Source organism: Aristolochia californica, unplaced genomic scaffold (genome assembly GCF_029961685.1).
Source record: "Aristolochia californica isolate CCGP_79_NKW_82.1479 unplaced genomic scaffold, dmAriCali1.0.hap1 SCAF_16, whole genome shotgun sequence".
Classification (NCBI taxonomy): domain Eukaryota; kingdom Viridiplantae; phylum Streptophyta; class Magnoliopsida; order Piperales; family Aristolochiaceae; genus Aristolochia; species Aristolochia californica.
In genome coordinates, this window is record NW_027181837.1 from 3384796 (window position 1) to 3399178 (window position 14383).

Here is a 14383-nt window from a genome sequence, read left to right on the forward strand (position 1 = left end):
CTGCTCGCTTGACGTGAAAATGTTTTTAACTTTTTCGCAATTGAGAATAATCCAAAAAAAAAAAAAAAACAAGTTTAATAAGTGCTCCAAGCGATAAGCCATCAATTCCTGATTTAAATACACCCAAACATTCAAGGAAAGACAAGAAACATAGGCTTGTCTCGACATAAAAATTTCCACCAGAAACACTAAAAAGAGGAGAAAAATGATTTACGAATAACAAGTTTCCAATTATATCATCTTCATGGATCGGTGAATTCTTAAGTCGAGCTAGATTTGTTGTCTCTCATCGTCAGTCTGATTCAAGGAAAAGCACAAACTGCCAGACCTTTTTTCTACTTTACTCGAGAGATCACGTCCACTAGATACTACTGTGATAACTCAATTGATCTATTAAAAAAAATAAAAAAAATGGTGCGTAACGTAAAAATCGCTATATAATAGCCCAGCACAAGAACATATTTTAGCGGAAAGAAACAAAAAAACGCCCTGGCCAAAATATGCAGCCGTGCCCGCTAAACAGAGCGTCATTGCCTTCTAAATGAATGCATCTAGCCTCCTTGCTTTGCCTGGGTCTGGTGGCCGGAAATCCTCCAACCGTAGATTGGACTTCATTCGAATCTCATTTAAAATCAAATCCCCTTTCTCTCGTCTTATTGCCTCCAGAACGCTAACAAGAACATCGGCTGCAAGCCCACTCTGCACAAGGCTTCCGGGTTCTTCACCTCCTTCATGTATTAATCTTCCAACCTCTCTAAAAGGAACCACATTTTCTAAAATAATTTTCGAAAAAATGAGTCCCAGGTATTCGCTAGCCTTTGGGGAATCAGTAATAGCATCCTCCAATGTAGAGAGAACAGACTCAAACCTGGCAAAGAAAGAGTTTTAGAATAAATACCAAAAGACAACACAAAATGTCGATTGCCCTTGTGCGTGAATGCTTACCCTCTGATTAGCTGTGACTGACTTAACAAGCCATCTTGAGACTTGCTGAGATAAACAAGAAGTTTTGCTAACAGATCTCTATCAACGTCATTTTTCCTGTCAAAAGAATCCACTACCCAGTGCATGACCATGTCGGAATAGAATCCTGGGGATTTCAATTCCTTGATGCATAAACAAACCTCCTCCTCATTCCTAGCACTGAACCAAACACAATTTTTTTAGCACAGAACTCCATAGAGATAGTTATTTGCAATGTATCAAGTGAATAGCATCTAAAACAGGAAAATAGTTTGTACCTATAATATTCCCTTATAGCAGCAATGGACATATCCAGCAACTTATCTTCAGAAAATTCGGAATCAACTGGACGTTGGATCATAGAATTCCCTGGTACCTGATTCATGGCAGGTGAGGTTGGCCTGGATCTATCAAACATACGATCTGAATTCTTCCGATCCCTGTTCACAAAATATTGATTTTGCTCCTGGGGACCTGATTGATCAAAAGCATGTGAGCCAATAGTTCTGTTTGGTGCATATCTAGGCATAGATTCTTCTCGTGAATTATAGGGCCTGTCTGATGCAGCACCATGACCAACAGGACCTGCTCCTGTTCTTCTTTGATCAGCAACACCAGCAGAGAGCTCAGCTTGAAGAACACTTGACAATATAGACTGCTGTCCACAAATTGACATCCCTCTGCCAAGCCCACCTTGAGGCCCAAGTGTTATAGAATCATCATCCATGGGCCGCTGAGGCAATGGAACAGACAGCATCCTATTTTCATATGGGCCTCTGTCCTCTGTCCGAACATCTTGTGCACCATATCCACGTAGCTGACTTTGGAAAGTATGCCCACCCATCTGCTGGTGACCTGGAGAAGACAGCAGCGATGGCCCCCGAGGGCCATAATCCATTGGTTGTTGGCCCCTTCTGGCTGATGAACCCGTGCTCCCTCCACGAGAGAGTCTACTTGATTGTAGTTGTCGTTCTTGAGCAGCATCTCTATGAACTTCCTCAATTTTCTTAGGTCCATCAACTTTCCTCCTCTGCTGCCATCCATTCTTCCTCAGATCAATGGCATCTTTCAGCATGAATCTCACCCTAGAAGACAGCGCCTGATTTGTTGATAACTTGGACATTCTGTCAAAATATGTATCCAAGTATACCTTGGCTTTTGGATGATCTATTATCTCCCCAATTGTACTCATCAACTTGCAGAGAGCCTCTACATCTTCTTCATCAGGGTTTTGATACTGACCCAGCAACTTCTTAATGCATTCATGCATGATTCTCTCTGTTAGCATTTTTTTCTTATACAATTCCCCAATTAACCGGATGTTCCCCAACATCCTGCGCCTTGCCTTGATTCTCTTCTCCTCTCTTTGCCCCTCAGACTGCTTATTATCTCCCTCCTCAACTCTGTCAGCCTCGGCCTGCTCTCTTTCCCCTCTCTCAAATTCCTCCTGGCATTTGTTTAAAAGCACTCTTTTGAAAGTGATCTTTTCATTGTCCTCGTTGAAGTCAGGCAACTCGCCAGCAAGATGGCAACAGAAATTAGCATACATTTCACAGAAAGTGGGCTCCATCAAAGCTTTATCAAAAATCTGTGAGATGACGCCTGTTAGGGTTGCAGCATTATCAATGTTGACTGCTTTGACCTGCTCAAAAAGTTTGTCAAAGTTTTGTGGTGTAAGTCTATTCAAAATAGACTTCAGTTGTCTTTGCTTGGACTGTTCCTCATCAGAAACTTTACCAACTTCATACTTCCGTTCTGCCTTGTGCATCATTTGCAAAGGAGATTGAGGAGAAGGTATCAAGCCTTTTTGCACAACACTAGCCCGCTGCCACCTGTTTGCATCAGGGCTATTTCGCAACATTCCTCCCTGGGGGTACAATGCTGGACCTGAGCTAATAGTACTAACATGATGACCAGAAGGTTGCCCACGTGGGTGCCTCAAAACCCCACTATTGCCTTGTCCAGGTCGGAAGTTTGCAACTCCCCCCCCATGAACATCATTGCGTGGATCCCTACCAGGTGATTTGCTCCATTTCTCGTCATCCATACTACCATGGCGGTCAACTCTAGACCCTCCACCCGAACGATCAATGATCCTACCACTATTTGGATATGAATCACGGTCCACAAGATGAGCATGTCCAACTGGTCCACTCATCAAGGCATCAGCTATATCAAATGGTATCTTAAAATCTGCTGGAAGTTCAGTCCATTGTTTCGATAAGGTCAGGAGAAAATCTCGTGAGTACTTTTCACCCATTGCCCCACTTCCATATTCATCAAGATTCTTCTGGGTACCCTGAATAAGTTGCCCATTTTCCAATGTCCTAAGTTCTGGAGTAGAGATTTCTGCATCTTCCCAATCATCCAGCTCACTCTTATTCTGTCCATCTTCCCCACCAGTTACAAGATCCCTCTCATCTTCATCATTGAGAAGTACCTGCTTCGACTCAATGGTTGCAGATTTGTCTGCACTTTGAACACTAGCAGCAGCAGCCTCAGGCTGCTTCTCCTCCGGACCCTTAAATGCATTATAAAGATCAAAAGTAGTCCCAGCAGCATCAGCTTTCATTAAAAGTTCCTTTTTCTTTTTCTTTTTCCCAGCAGTAGTCTTTGCCTTATTCTGTTCCAAAGGCACCCAGTCCTTAGATCCTGGAAAAGAAGTAGAATTTGCACTACTAATGCAGCTTTTCATTTCAGATGAAACTGAAGCTAGAACAGGAGATTCCACTACTGCGGTTTCTTGATAAACTGTTCCTTTTTCACTTTGGATCTTAGAGGCATCAGAGATTGTCATTGAATCAGGTTTCTCTTCGTGAAGATTGGTGGACGAATTACTGGACAGAGCAGTTCCAGAGCTGTTGGTATGTGAAACTATACCAGTAGATATCCCATCAACTTCAGATCTACATTCAATTGATAGCACTCCGTTATTACTCTTCTGCTCCATTTCTGTGTTACTTAACTCTTCAGAAACATCTATTTCCTCATCAAAATTGTCAACAGGTGGAATTTCTGAAACCTTAACTCCAACTACAGAATACTTTTCAACAATTGAACTACTATAATTGTCTTTCTTAGGGGCACTACCCACACATTCAGATGCTGCCACCTCACCAGCAGGACCAGAAGGGTTTGATAGTTCACAGGAACCTCCCTCAACAACTGGACTTCGATTGATCTTTTCTTTAGATATACAACTGTTTTGAAAAGAATCTTGTGCTACTTCCATGACATCAATTGCAACTCCAGATTTTTCTGCAACAATAGGAGTTGCTTTACCGTCTCCTGTTTTAGTTGGTTCAACTAAAGAAGAAACAGTATCCTCTGAATCAGGAGAATGCTCTAAGTGTTCAGCGGAGGTTGATCCTGCTTCCTTTGGAGTTTCCAAGCTTTCAGGACTTCTGCAGGCTCCCGTCTGGTTTACAACAATCATGGTATTACTCCTGTTACTGTCCCTTGAAACCTTATGCAAAGATGAACTCAAGCCATCTCCGTTCTCAGAGAGATCTGCCTGCAGCATGACAGATAAATTACCAAAAATTACTAAAAGCACAAAAGAACTGATCTAATAAGAAAAATGAAATATAATACAATAAAATCAAGTAATTAAATCACCAGATCACCAGAAGCCCAATGTCTGCAGTGATTACCCAATTTTCACATCACGTAATACCTGATGCTCATGCTGCAAGTGCCGGGGCTCCCTTTTGCTTGACTTTTTCTGCTGATCCTTAAAGGAGTCGGACCTTTTGAAAGTTTCTTTCCTCCTGCTCTCAGGGGACCTTACAACATACGCAGACCCCTCACTAACATATTTGGACTGCTGACTCAAACCTTCTGAGTCTAAATCACATTTCCTGGACTGCACCGAAAGATTGGGTTCCACCAGTTTATTTTGAATTTTAGGTAACTCAGCCTTGCTTGAAGGTGCACTTATCGTCACCATTGGGGTTCCACTAACCTGCTCCAGGAATGAACCAACAGCAGGCTTCACTGTCAATGGGACCGAAACTGGTGGAAGCGAAACTGGAATTTGAGCAGAGTCCATGTGCACATGCTCAGTGATCCCATGTCCAGATTTATTAACTGGTAAAGGATTCACAGTGGATGGATTCATAAATGGTACAGACTGCCCCCCCTGTCCAACAGTAAAATTATATCTCGTAGCTGAGGAACTGGGAGTCACTTGAGTGCCTGTGAGAGGAAGAGAAGAGGGAGTTTGAAAGAAGATAGAGGCTGGGTTGTAAGAATTTGGCTGCATGGATGCATAGTAATTGATTGGACGAGCAGGAGAAAAAGATGGAATGGGCTGAGATTGAGGTGGTATATTTGGGTGAGACCTTGTCCCAGTATCTGAATATGAATCAGTCCTTTTATCAAGCCTCAGTTCTTCATGAGTGTCTGGGTGTGTTATCTTCACAGTAGTTTTGCGGGGACCCGAGAATTTTCCAGCCTGCTGAGGAGGGAACTGTGGAGCCATACCCATACCCATACCCAAGTTATTCAGCTGTGGTGCAAATCCTAGTGCTTGGCTCTGGTGCATCATTCCTTGTGGTCGCAAAGGGTGAGACTGGAGACCTGGAACAAACACAGGTGCTTGTACCTGAGCAGCATTTCCCACTGATAGTGGCATCTGCATTTGAAGTGAACTGGCCATCGCACTTTGCGATTGGATCTGCGCACTGGAACCACCAAATTGTGAAGGGCCTTGTGGCTGCTGATATGGCATGCCCATGGACCTAGGACGAATGGAAGACTTTTGATTTGTAGTAGCTTCAGGAAGTTGTACATGTTCATCTCTCTTGACCTGGCTTGGAGGATAAAGCCCAACAGCATTGGACTTACTGGCAACAGTCATATCCTTTCTTGACTGTTGCTGCTTAGGAACGACAGGCACAGCTGTAAAGGAATCTTGAGGAGCCTGCAGAACAGAACAAAGGCATTATAATGGATAGCATGATGAAGATGATGAATCCTATTATTAGGCAGCATATAAATCAACATAAAAAAAAAATAAAAAAAAAATTCTCCACCAAGGTTTATAAGAATTCTTTGACATTTGGAAGCAGCAGAAGCTAGGTGAAAAGAGCATTCATGTACAGAGTATTTGTTTCTTTTTTCAAACACTGAATTGGTCATAAATTGCAGGCAAATAAAAAAGAAAGTAGACACTCCAAATTCCCCATCAAGATTTATAAGAATTCTTTACAATCTAAAAAAAAAAGAAGGGAGTGTGAAAAAAGCAAGCATTTTGTTAACATTGGGTCAAGATTCATCCCCAATTGAAAAGACAATTTAGGAGGTCTCTTCCCAACTAAAAAGCAAGATCTTTCGACTCTTTTTATCCATGAAGCATTGGTAATAAATAGTAGGCAAACAAACTTATCCATATGAATATTCAGATGTAAAGAAATGATAATTGATTATTTCCATGAATTTAATCATCAACCCGTGCATACACACAATTGTAAAAAATGTAATAACTGACTATTTAAGATATTCAAAATATGCAACACAAGATTGTGCAAATTTCATTTTGTTAAAATCTATGCTCGCACTGCTTCAAAAAAGAAAAGATATTCACCATCAATTTGAAGCACATAGATGCCAATCAAAGAACTAACTACATTATGAAATTGTTTTTTCATTAATTTTTCAGCCCCCAAAATAACACAAGAAACACCATAAGCAACATTTATTAAGCTGAAACAAGCCAAGTGTAGTCTCAATTGGCTTCACGCCACCATCATCATCATCAAAGCACAACTCCAATGATTCACAGTTCCTGTATGAATCCCTTTCCTCCGTTTTAATCTATTATATAGCAAGTTTATTGTAAAAGTGCCATTCTTAGACTTTCTTCACAATCTTCATTAATACCACTCTCGGTCCTCTAATTGTTCCCAGTAAATCAGCTGAGATAGCTAAAACCCTCCAGGCAGATGCATAATTATGTCAAAAGAAATTACGTTGAAATGATCTTGAATGGTCTTTGTCTTGTACATTGGCCTCACTCCAAAATATTATCATAAGCTCATTCCTAGATATCTAATCCATAATTTTCTTGTAATAAATTTTATGAGATTGCCAAAATCAAATTTGACAATTGTCAATTGGTCTAACATCGAAGCTATATATTGAAAAGATCTTGAATGGTCCTTGTCTTGTACATTGGCATCACTCCAAAATATTATCTTAAGATCATTCCTAGATATCTAATCCATAATTTTCAAGTAATAAATTTGATGAGATTTTCAAAATCATATTTGGCAATGGTCAATAGGTCTAACATCTTCTTGTTGGAAGCTAAATTTTTCACTAAAACAGGGTGCAACTAATAACTTGCTACACACAAATCTAAATACTGTTGTCTAAAACACTCAAATACCACACTTATTTTCATCTCATATGTTCCGTGTATTTCACATGGCATTAGAGATTCATAAAGTGATTCTTAGTTATATAATCATGGCTTTGCTACTCATTACAACAATTGCAGGCATGGACTGTGACCTCCTGCCTTGTAAAATAGAATGAATAGTACTCCTGTATGTGACAAGCTGTAATGTGCAAATGTAGAGAGTTGAGTAGTTACTCATGAAAAAAATCTCATAAATCATCATTATCACCATCATCACAAGACCGAGAGAGAAAAAGAGGAAGAGAGAGAGAGAAGAGAAGAGAACAATAAGGCCAAAAAACCTGGTTGTGCTTTTGCTCATCCAAATTAGGTGGAGCTGAGCTGGTCCGGGCAGGTATCTACAGTAACATAAAATCACGGGAAAATCCTCAACTTGGACTAAGTATAAAATAACAAAAAATAATGAGCCATCCAAAATCAATGGGCAATGAGGAAAGAACCCACAAACAACTTTAACAAGAAAAAGTTCGTTTAGATGATATACTTTACACAGGTTAGCTAAGCATTAATAAGAGGCATTTTCATTAATATTATTAGCCAAAATGGGTGAAATATGAGAAGTACAAGGTCATTGCAAAAAAATTACCTGCATTCCATTCATGAAGCCAGGACTTAAGCTTCCAAATTGAAGAGGAAATGCTCTTGAAACATCTCCTGTGTAAACTGTTATTGTAAAAACTATTAGGATAAGATGGTCATTAGTTGAAGCGTCTGAAGGAAACAACAGTGTAATTTTACATAATAGAAACACTTAAAATAGGAGAAGAACAAATGACAGAAACAGAAAATGAGTTGACCGTAATAAAAGACACGAGGAAAGGAGAACAATGATATTAGCATAAACCATCATTCAAAAAAAAAAAGTGCTAATGGATATTTCTTAAGCAACAACAACAAAAAAATAAAGTGAAACCAATACAAGAAATGAAAAAGTTGAAATTACCTTTGGATGGTGTAGCAGGAGAAGAAGAATCAGATACTCCAGAAGCAAATTTAGACACTGGTGCTTTAGGAGGTACCCGGGAAATTTTGTTAGCTGAACTATCAATTGGCTTGTTAGCAAGCAAAACTGGTGCATCCGATTGCCCTGTACAAATCCAATTAAGGTATCCAGTAAAATTGTAAGCCAAGATTAACAAATATAATCGCTGTTGTTTCTTTTAAATAAAATTATGCACTCAGCATACTCTTCGTGAAAGGAGCGGCAAAGAAAAGGTTCATGTTTCTGTCATTAGTTGAATGAAATTTCATACCATGCACAGAGGGTTGGGCATGTCCGCCATTCAGCACAGGACCGGCAACAGAAACGGCAGTGTTCAGTTCGAGATTTCCTCTCAGTGGACCTGGCTTAGAATTCCCTCCTTGTCCATTAATACTAGACTTCTTAAGACTGAAAGGTCAACATGACAAATTGCATGTTAACCATCGCACAATACCAAAAAAAAATTAAAAAACAAATCTCCAAGTAAAACCCGGACATTCGTCATATTCTACAAAAGAAACAGAGAGGCGATCCCCATTCTCAACTACCCCGGAAAAAATTAAAAGAACCAAACGAAAACGAAATAAAAGTAAAGCACCTGAGGTTGGAAGACAGAGACGCAGATGAAGAGGCAGGGAGTTGAGGGGCGGTCGCGGAGCCGCCACCCTTCCCGCCGGCGCCGGAGAAGCTCCTTTGGTAGGAGAAATTACCGGATCGGCCGGGTTTCCTCAGCTGCGCCTCACTCTTATCCGCCCGAGATTGATTGACGGACATAAATCTGACCCTCGTTCCTCCTTCTTCTGCTAACCACCGAAGACCAATAACCACAAGAAAACCCAGATCAATCAATCCCACGTCCAAAGCATAAATCACAAATTCCAGAAATTGCACCGTATTCCGTCATCCAAACTCAACTTCACAACCGAACAGACAATAATACAATAAACACCCAAAATTAAGTGTTTACTCATCTTACCGCGTAGTTTTCGAATATGGCTGCTTCACAGAACCAACAGAAAGAACCTAGGGTTTTCCCTCAAATTGTAGTGATATGTGAAAGATTGGCGGCAATCGTAACGAGAGAAATAAAAATTGATGCATATAAAGAAAGACAAAAAACCACTCGAATCGAGAACTCTCACAAGCAGAGCAAAAAACCACGATAAGAAAACCAGAGAAATGGAGAGAGAGAGAGAGAGAGAGAGTTTGTTGCTTTTTAAGTTTTAACAAACGAACCGCACAAAAGTAGGTTTTTAAGGGGAAGTAAGAAGCTGGACTGTCGCACCCTCCGATCTTGCTTAATCCGATTTTTCAGTCTAATTGTAAATCATAAATTACCAGAAACATTTAATTTATTATTTTAGTCGTAAACAATTTTGTCACGTGCTCTCTTATACAGTTTAGACCCGCATCGGATCCGGATCTTTGTCCCGATTAATCAAAATAACTTATCGGGTTCACCACTCCGACCGGTTTTTGGATCCCAAACAAACAGCCCAAAGGAAGCCTCTATTGGAATTGATAAGGAAGTCAATTTTGTCACCCTGCCTAACCACAAATTAGTGGTTCTATTGGAATTGTTCAGGATGTCAATTTTGTCACCCTTTATTTATTTATTTCAAGTAAAAAAAATTACATTTTTTAAACTTTATTAATAGTCATTTTATAACTCTTCCTTAATTAATGCTTAACTTAAATTATTTATTTTTTATACTTTATTAATAGTTATTTATAATTCTCCGACATCAATAAGGCACAATAGAACAAACTAGGAACACTTACATTGGAGGCGAAAATTAGTACCAAGTGAGGGAAGAGACCCTATAAATCTAGTTCATTAAAAGTAGGACCGATTTGTTGCAAATTTATCTTTTCGTATGATAGATATTGGATTCAACCCTAGTAAATTTCTTTAACTATTATAATATTTTTCTAAGAACCCATTTTTGTGTCATTTTACTAGTTTTTTACATTGTAATGTGGTGTTATATATTAAAAAATATTTTATTATAAACATTTTACCTATTTTATTATTCTAACATGAGTTGTTGAACAAGAATCTCACTTTATCAACTTTATATGGTAGTTGCAATTGAATATCACTTACTATTATCCTCTATCAATCCAACTATACTCTCAAATTTTGTTAAAACTAGTTGCGCTAAAACCTTGAGGCATTAATAAAAGGCGCAACAGAACTTTATACAAGGACCGGCCCGGTCAATATCTCAACACTCCCCCGCACGGGGACAACCCGTGTAAATTCGGCGGGGGGAGCGGGATTCAAACTCATCACTGACCTGCTCTAATACCATGTTGAAACCAATTGCGCTAAAACCTCGAGACTTTAGTAAGAGGCGCAATAGAACCTTATACAAAGACCAGCCCGGTTGATATCTCAACAAATTTTAACTATACCTTTGACAATAACTTTCTAAAATAAGGGAAGGGAGAGGAGGGAGGGGGCCCCTTGTCCCTCACACCACCACACCTCATAATATAGCTATACCCTTGTGATTACCCTTGTAAGCTGTTCCATTAAGGAAGGCTTCATTGCATAACTAAACTATCCAGAAGCCTCTGCAGACCAGAATCATTTCCTGTAACTAGAAATAACTTTGTGAAAATTCAAAAGAACTACATAAAAGTTTCATTACATGAATGGAAGTATATCGTTTGATGCAGTAGTAGATAAAAAAAGACTAAAAGAGAAGCACTGTAATTTCAATGAAAAGAAACATAACATGAAAAATAATTGAAGGGTCTGCAACAAAATATACTGTGATTCTTCCAGTATTTTTAAAAATATACTGTGGATGGATACAAATGTACCATTGAAGGACATGGCACTTCCTTATGAGATCAGAAAGACTGCAGTATAACTTTATACAACTGGATGACTCCTGTTATCAACGAGTTGATGAATCCTAAGATTACAGCGTCAAGCAAGTAGCAAACAGGACCCCAAGCCCAGCCATCGACCCAGTTGTATCATTCCTCCTGAAGTAAATAGGAGAGCAACTTATGATTAGGTACTCAAAACGGAAATCAACATGAAAGGAATCAAGAACCCTAGAACTATAGGAAAAAAAAATTCTAAAATGTCGGGCCAAAGGTTAAAAATCAGATGAAGTACACATGATATGGTGGGATAATATCCTTTAGCATGCTCAAAAAGGGAGGATCAGCAAGTCGTCAGTGGCGAGCCATTATGATGAACATCCGAGACATCAGAAAGCCTCTGCCTCGGGGACAATGTAGAGATAGCTGCTACATCAACCTCAAAAGTTTGGATATTTTTTCTCTTCTGAGTTTCCACCTTCGGTTTGTCCTCAACTATTTCGGAAACAGGACTAAGGTGCTCCTCTTGCTTTGCCTGCTGAGTGATCATCGCCTGGGCTTCGGCTAACACTGCTGGGTTATCATCTGTGACATATAGTATCCTCTGGATAGCAGCAACTACCTGTGAAAGAGGGGGCAAAATTAACAAAATGGGATCCAATCATAGCCAACTGAATGGAGAAGACAAAGTAAGTCCGCACAGTCCTTACAGGTAAACCTTCGAGCTCGGGTGACTGACACAAGATCTCGACATCCCTCAACTTGGCGAAGTAAAAATCTCTTTCCTTTTCAAGGCTATCTACGTAAAGTTTCAGCTGGGTGATCTGTACTTCACAAGAAACAACTCAGATGTCTGATTTACGAAATGTTTATGCGTGTTTTATGTATCTTGTTTTTCGTATCACCTGTTCATCATAAGCAGGCCCACCATTGACAGCAGGTTTTAAGCTCTTAACTGATGGGTTCGGGGGATTGCTAGAAATCGAATCAGTTTTTCTTGAGGTATTCGATGAATGGGTTCTGCTGCTGCTGCTGCTGGTGATGGTAGCAGAAGACCTTGATGACGCTTGAGTAGGCGCAGTTTTCTTGCTTGCTTCTTTTCCTCCTTTACAAGCTTCCCTTCTTTCCAAGGGGTTGTAGCTGAATGCACAATATTAAACTGTCAACATTCTGCGACTCATACTGAAAATCTCTACTCTATTAAGTTGATAAATGCAATTGAAAATTCAATCAATTCACATAAAAAGAACATGTAATAATAGTGCTATAATTGCATCAGAAAATAACATTTCTGCTGCCTCAAAAATGACCAGTGAATGGAAAAAAAGATACAATATTTAAGAATTCCTTCATCAAATCTGAGTGATTTAAGAAACAAGAGTTATGTACTTTTCAACGCTATACCACTTTCTTGAGAAATACATGAAGAAGGTACTAAGTTTTTTTATTTTTTATGAAGAAGGTACTAAGTTCTGCTAACAAACTACGCTCCAAATTCCCCCACCTTAGAGTTCGAATAAGGTGATAAAAAATCACATCTTTTTTTACTCAAGTCAGGGTGACAGACTGACATCAATATTTGTTAATCTCTAATGTCTAAATGCGCTTATCTCTATTTCAACCTGACTGATGAAAAAAGGAAGAAAACACTTCCAAGAATTTCAGGACAAGAAAATTACAAAATGAAAGAAAAAATAAAGAGGAATTAGTTCAAGCTGAAAAGTCTTGAAAAGAAAAGAAAAACAGAGATAACAAAACCGCAAGTCAATGATTTATAGAGTTTACCAATGCATTTGCCCACCATTGACTGAATCACAGTACCGCTTCATCCACTGCATGAATTCCAAGTTATCAAGGGGCCTTCCTTTTACAAGCTTGTTCACCTCAATATGCTGAATCCCGAACGCAAAGAAGACATCCAAAGAAACAATCAGTATTTAAACCAAAAACCCGGATCTATACACCCTAGTCTAGAGAATCAAAGTAAAAAAAAAAAAAGATGTAAACTGACCTTGGTGATTTTGAGTTTATTGAAGACATCTTGGAGGACTTTATAGTTCTGGATCATCTCATACTCGCTCTTGGCGTCAAAATTGACTTTGTGCATCGGAACAATCCCTGGGTGGACCGCATCCATCAACTGACACTGGATCGCACCAGAAGCCGCCTGCATTAAACCAAATACCCTTTTCATTAATCCATCAATGATCAACGAAGAGAAAAAAGGAACATGGCAGATCTCTCCTCCAGAGAATGGGGAAAACTTTTAACAGAGCTTACCTCTTCAACTTTTGAGATATTTAGTTGGAGAGTGGAGTTGATCCACGCGAGGATCTCCGTCCGACCTACGAAATAAGCAGAATCCATCATGCCGATGTTGGTCGCCATCTCAGAGACTGGTGGAAGAGAGGAAGAATTCTGAAAAGGGGACAGAGGGCTGAGGGCGATTTCAAATGCGGAAGCGGGACGCTAGGTTCCTGTTTAAACTTTCAAAAATGGCCTATGTCAGAGAAACAGAGAAAAAAGGGGCCCGCAAAGGAATTAAATTACACTGCGCCCATTATCATTTATAGAATCACAAAAATGCCCCTAATTTAGAGAATGTCTCATAAATATATTTCATGTAAATTATTTAAATTTTATAAAATTAATTATTAATTTAATTATCATTTAATTGGTATTTATTGTTAATTATATTGAAGAATAATAAATAAATTATTGTAAATATAATATAGGGTAAATATTAAATTAATAAATATGATAATTATTAAGCTTCAATAGTTAAAATTACATTGAAACCAATTTGGATATTATTTATATATTTAATTAATAAAATTAAATTATTTAAGTATATTTATTGTAAAATGTATTTCACATTATTTTAAATAGAAAAATCATTTAAATTATTTTAAATAATGATAAATTACAAAATATTTCAAAATATTCAAGGACATGAAAAATAATTATAAAAATATATTAATTAATTTTTTATTAACTATATTAGTTAAAAATTTAAGATAAATATATAAGTTATTGTATTAATTTATTTAAATATATTAGACTATAATTAAGGCTATAAGTTTATTAGACAATAATCAAAGCTGTAAATATATTAGACTATAATAAAGGCCAATTTTTATTTCACTTATTTGAATTAACACAATTATTAATTT

General features: G+C 38.4%; 2 protein-coding genes across 5 annotated transcripts; both read right to left on the reverse strand.

Moving 5' to 3' along the window:
* Positions 1 to 89: 89 nt before the first annotated feature.
* On the reverse strand, positions 90 to 9574 carry LOC137952765 (eukaryotic translation initiation factor 4G-like). Of its 3 annotated transcripts, none has more exons than XM_068799826.1 (10): positions 9346 to 9574; positions 8968 to 9169; positions 8641 to 8777; positions 8331 to 8474; positions 7974 to 8050; positions 7669 to 7725; positions 4640 to 5887; positions 1242 to 4477; positions 946 to 1143; positions 90 to 868 (listed from the first exon to the last, which is right to left on the reverse strand). In XM_068799826.1, the coding sequence occupies exons 2-10, from the start codon at positions 9141 to 9143 to the stop codon at positions 538 to 540; spliced, it is 5604 nt and encodes a 1867-aa protein (XP_068655927.1). In that variant the 5' UTR covers positions 9144 to 9169; positions 9346 to 9574; the 3' UTR covers positions 90 to 537. The 3 variants fall into 3 exon arrangements, with proteins under 3 accessions (XP_068655927.1, XP_068655928.1, XP_068655929.1); XM_068799827.1 differs by having other exon boundaries at positions 8968 to 9172; XM_068799828.1 differs by lacking the exon at positions 7669 to 7725.
* Positions 9575 to 11046: 1472 nt separating this feature from the next.
* Positions 11047 to 13642, reverse strand: LOC137953419 (microtubule-associated protein RP/EB family member 1C-like). 2 transcript variants are annotated; one of them, XM_068800820.1, is made up of 7 exons: positions 13491 to 13642; positions 13222 to 13377; positions 12996 to 13102; positions 12116 to 12350; positions 11921 to 12034; positions 11689 to 11832; positions 11047 to 11369 (listed from the first exon to the last, which is right to left on the reverse strand). In XM_068800820.1, the coding sequence occupies exons 1-7, from the start codon at positions 13596 to 13598 to the stop codon at positions 11361 to 11363; spliced, it is 873 nt and encodes a 290-aa protein (XP_068656921.1). In that variant the 5' UTR covers positions 13599 to 13642; the 3' UTR covers positions 11047 to 11360. The 2 variants fall into 2 exon arrangements, with proteins under 2 accessions (XP_068656921.1, XP_068656920.1); XM_068800819.1 differs by having other exon boundaries at positions 11506 to 11832.
* Positions 13643 to 14383: the final 741 nt, after the last annotated feature.

Coding starts and splice junctions, on each gene's coding strand:
- LOC137952765 (XM_068799826.1), bottom strand. CDS start 9,143: ATGTCCGTCAATCAATCTCGGGCGGATAAGAGTGAGGCGCAGCTGAGG. Junction 7,726..7,973: donor GCTTCATGAATGGAATGCAG/GTAATTTTTTTG, acceptor ATGTTACTGTAG/ATACCTGCCCGGACCAGCTC. Junction 5,888..7,668: donor ATGAGCAAAAGCACAACCAG/GTTTTTTGGCCT, acceptor TCTGTTCTGCAG/GCTCCTCAAGATTCCTTTAC.
- LOC137953419 (XM_068800819.1), bottom strand. CDS start 13,598: ATGGCGACCAACATCGGCATGATGGATTCTGCTTATTTCGTAGGTCGG. Junction 12,351..12,995: donor AATGGTGGGCAAATGCATTG/GTAAACTCTATA, acceptor TTGTGCATTCAG/CTACAACCCCTTGGAAAGAA. Junction 11,833..11,920: donor CCGAGCTCGAAGGTTTACCT/GTAAGGACTGTG, acceptor CCTCTTTCACAG/GTAGTTGCTGCTATCCAGAG.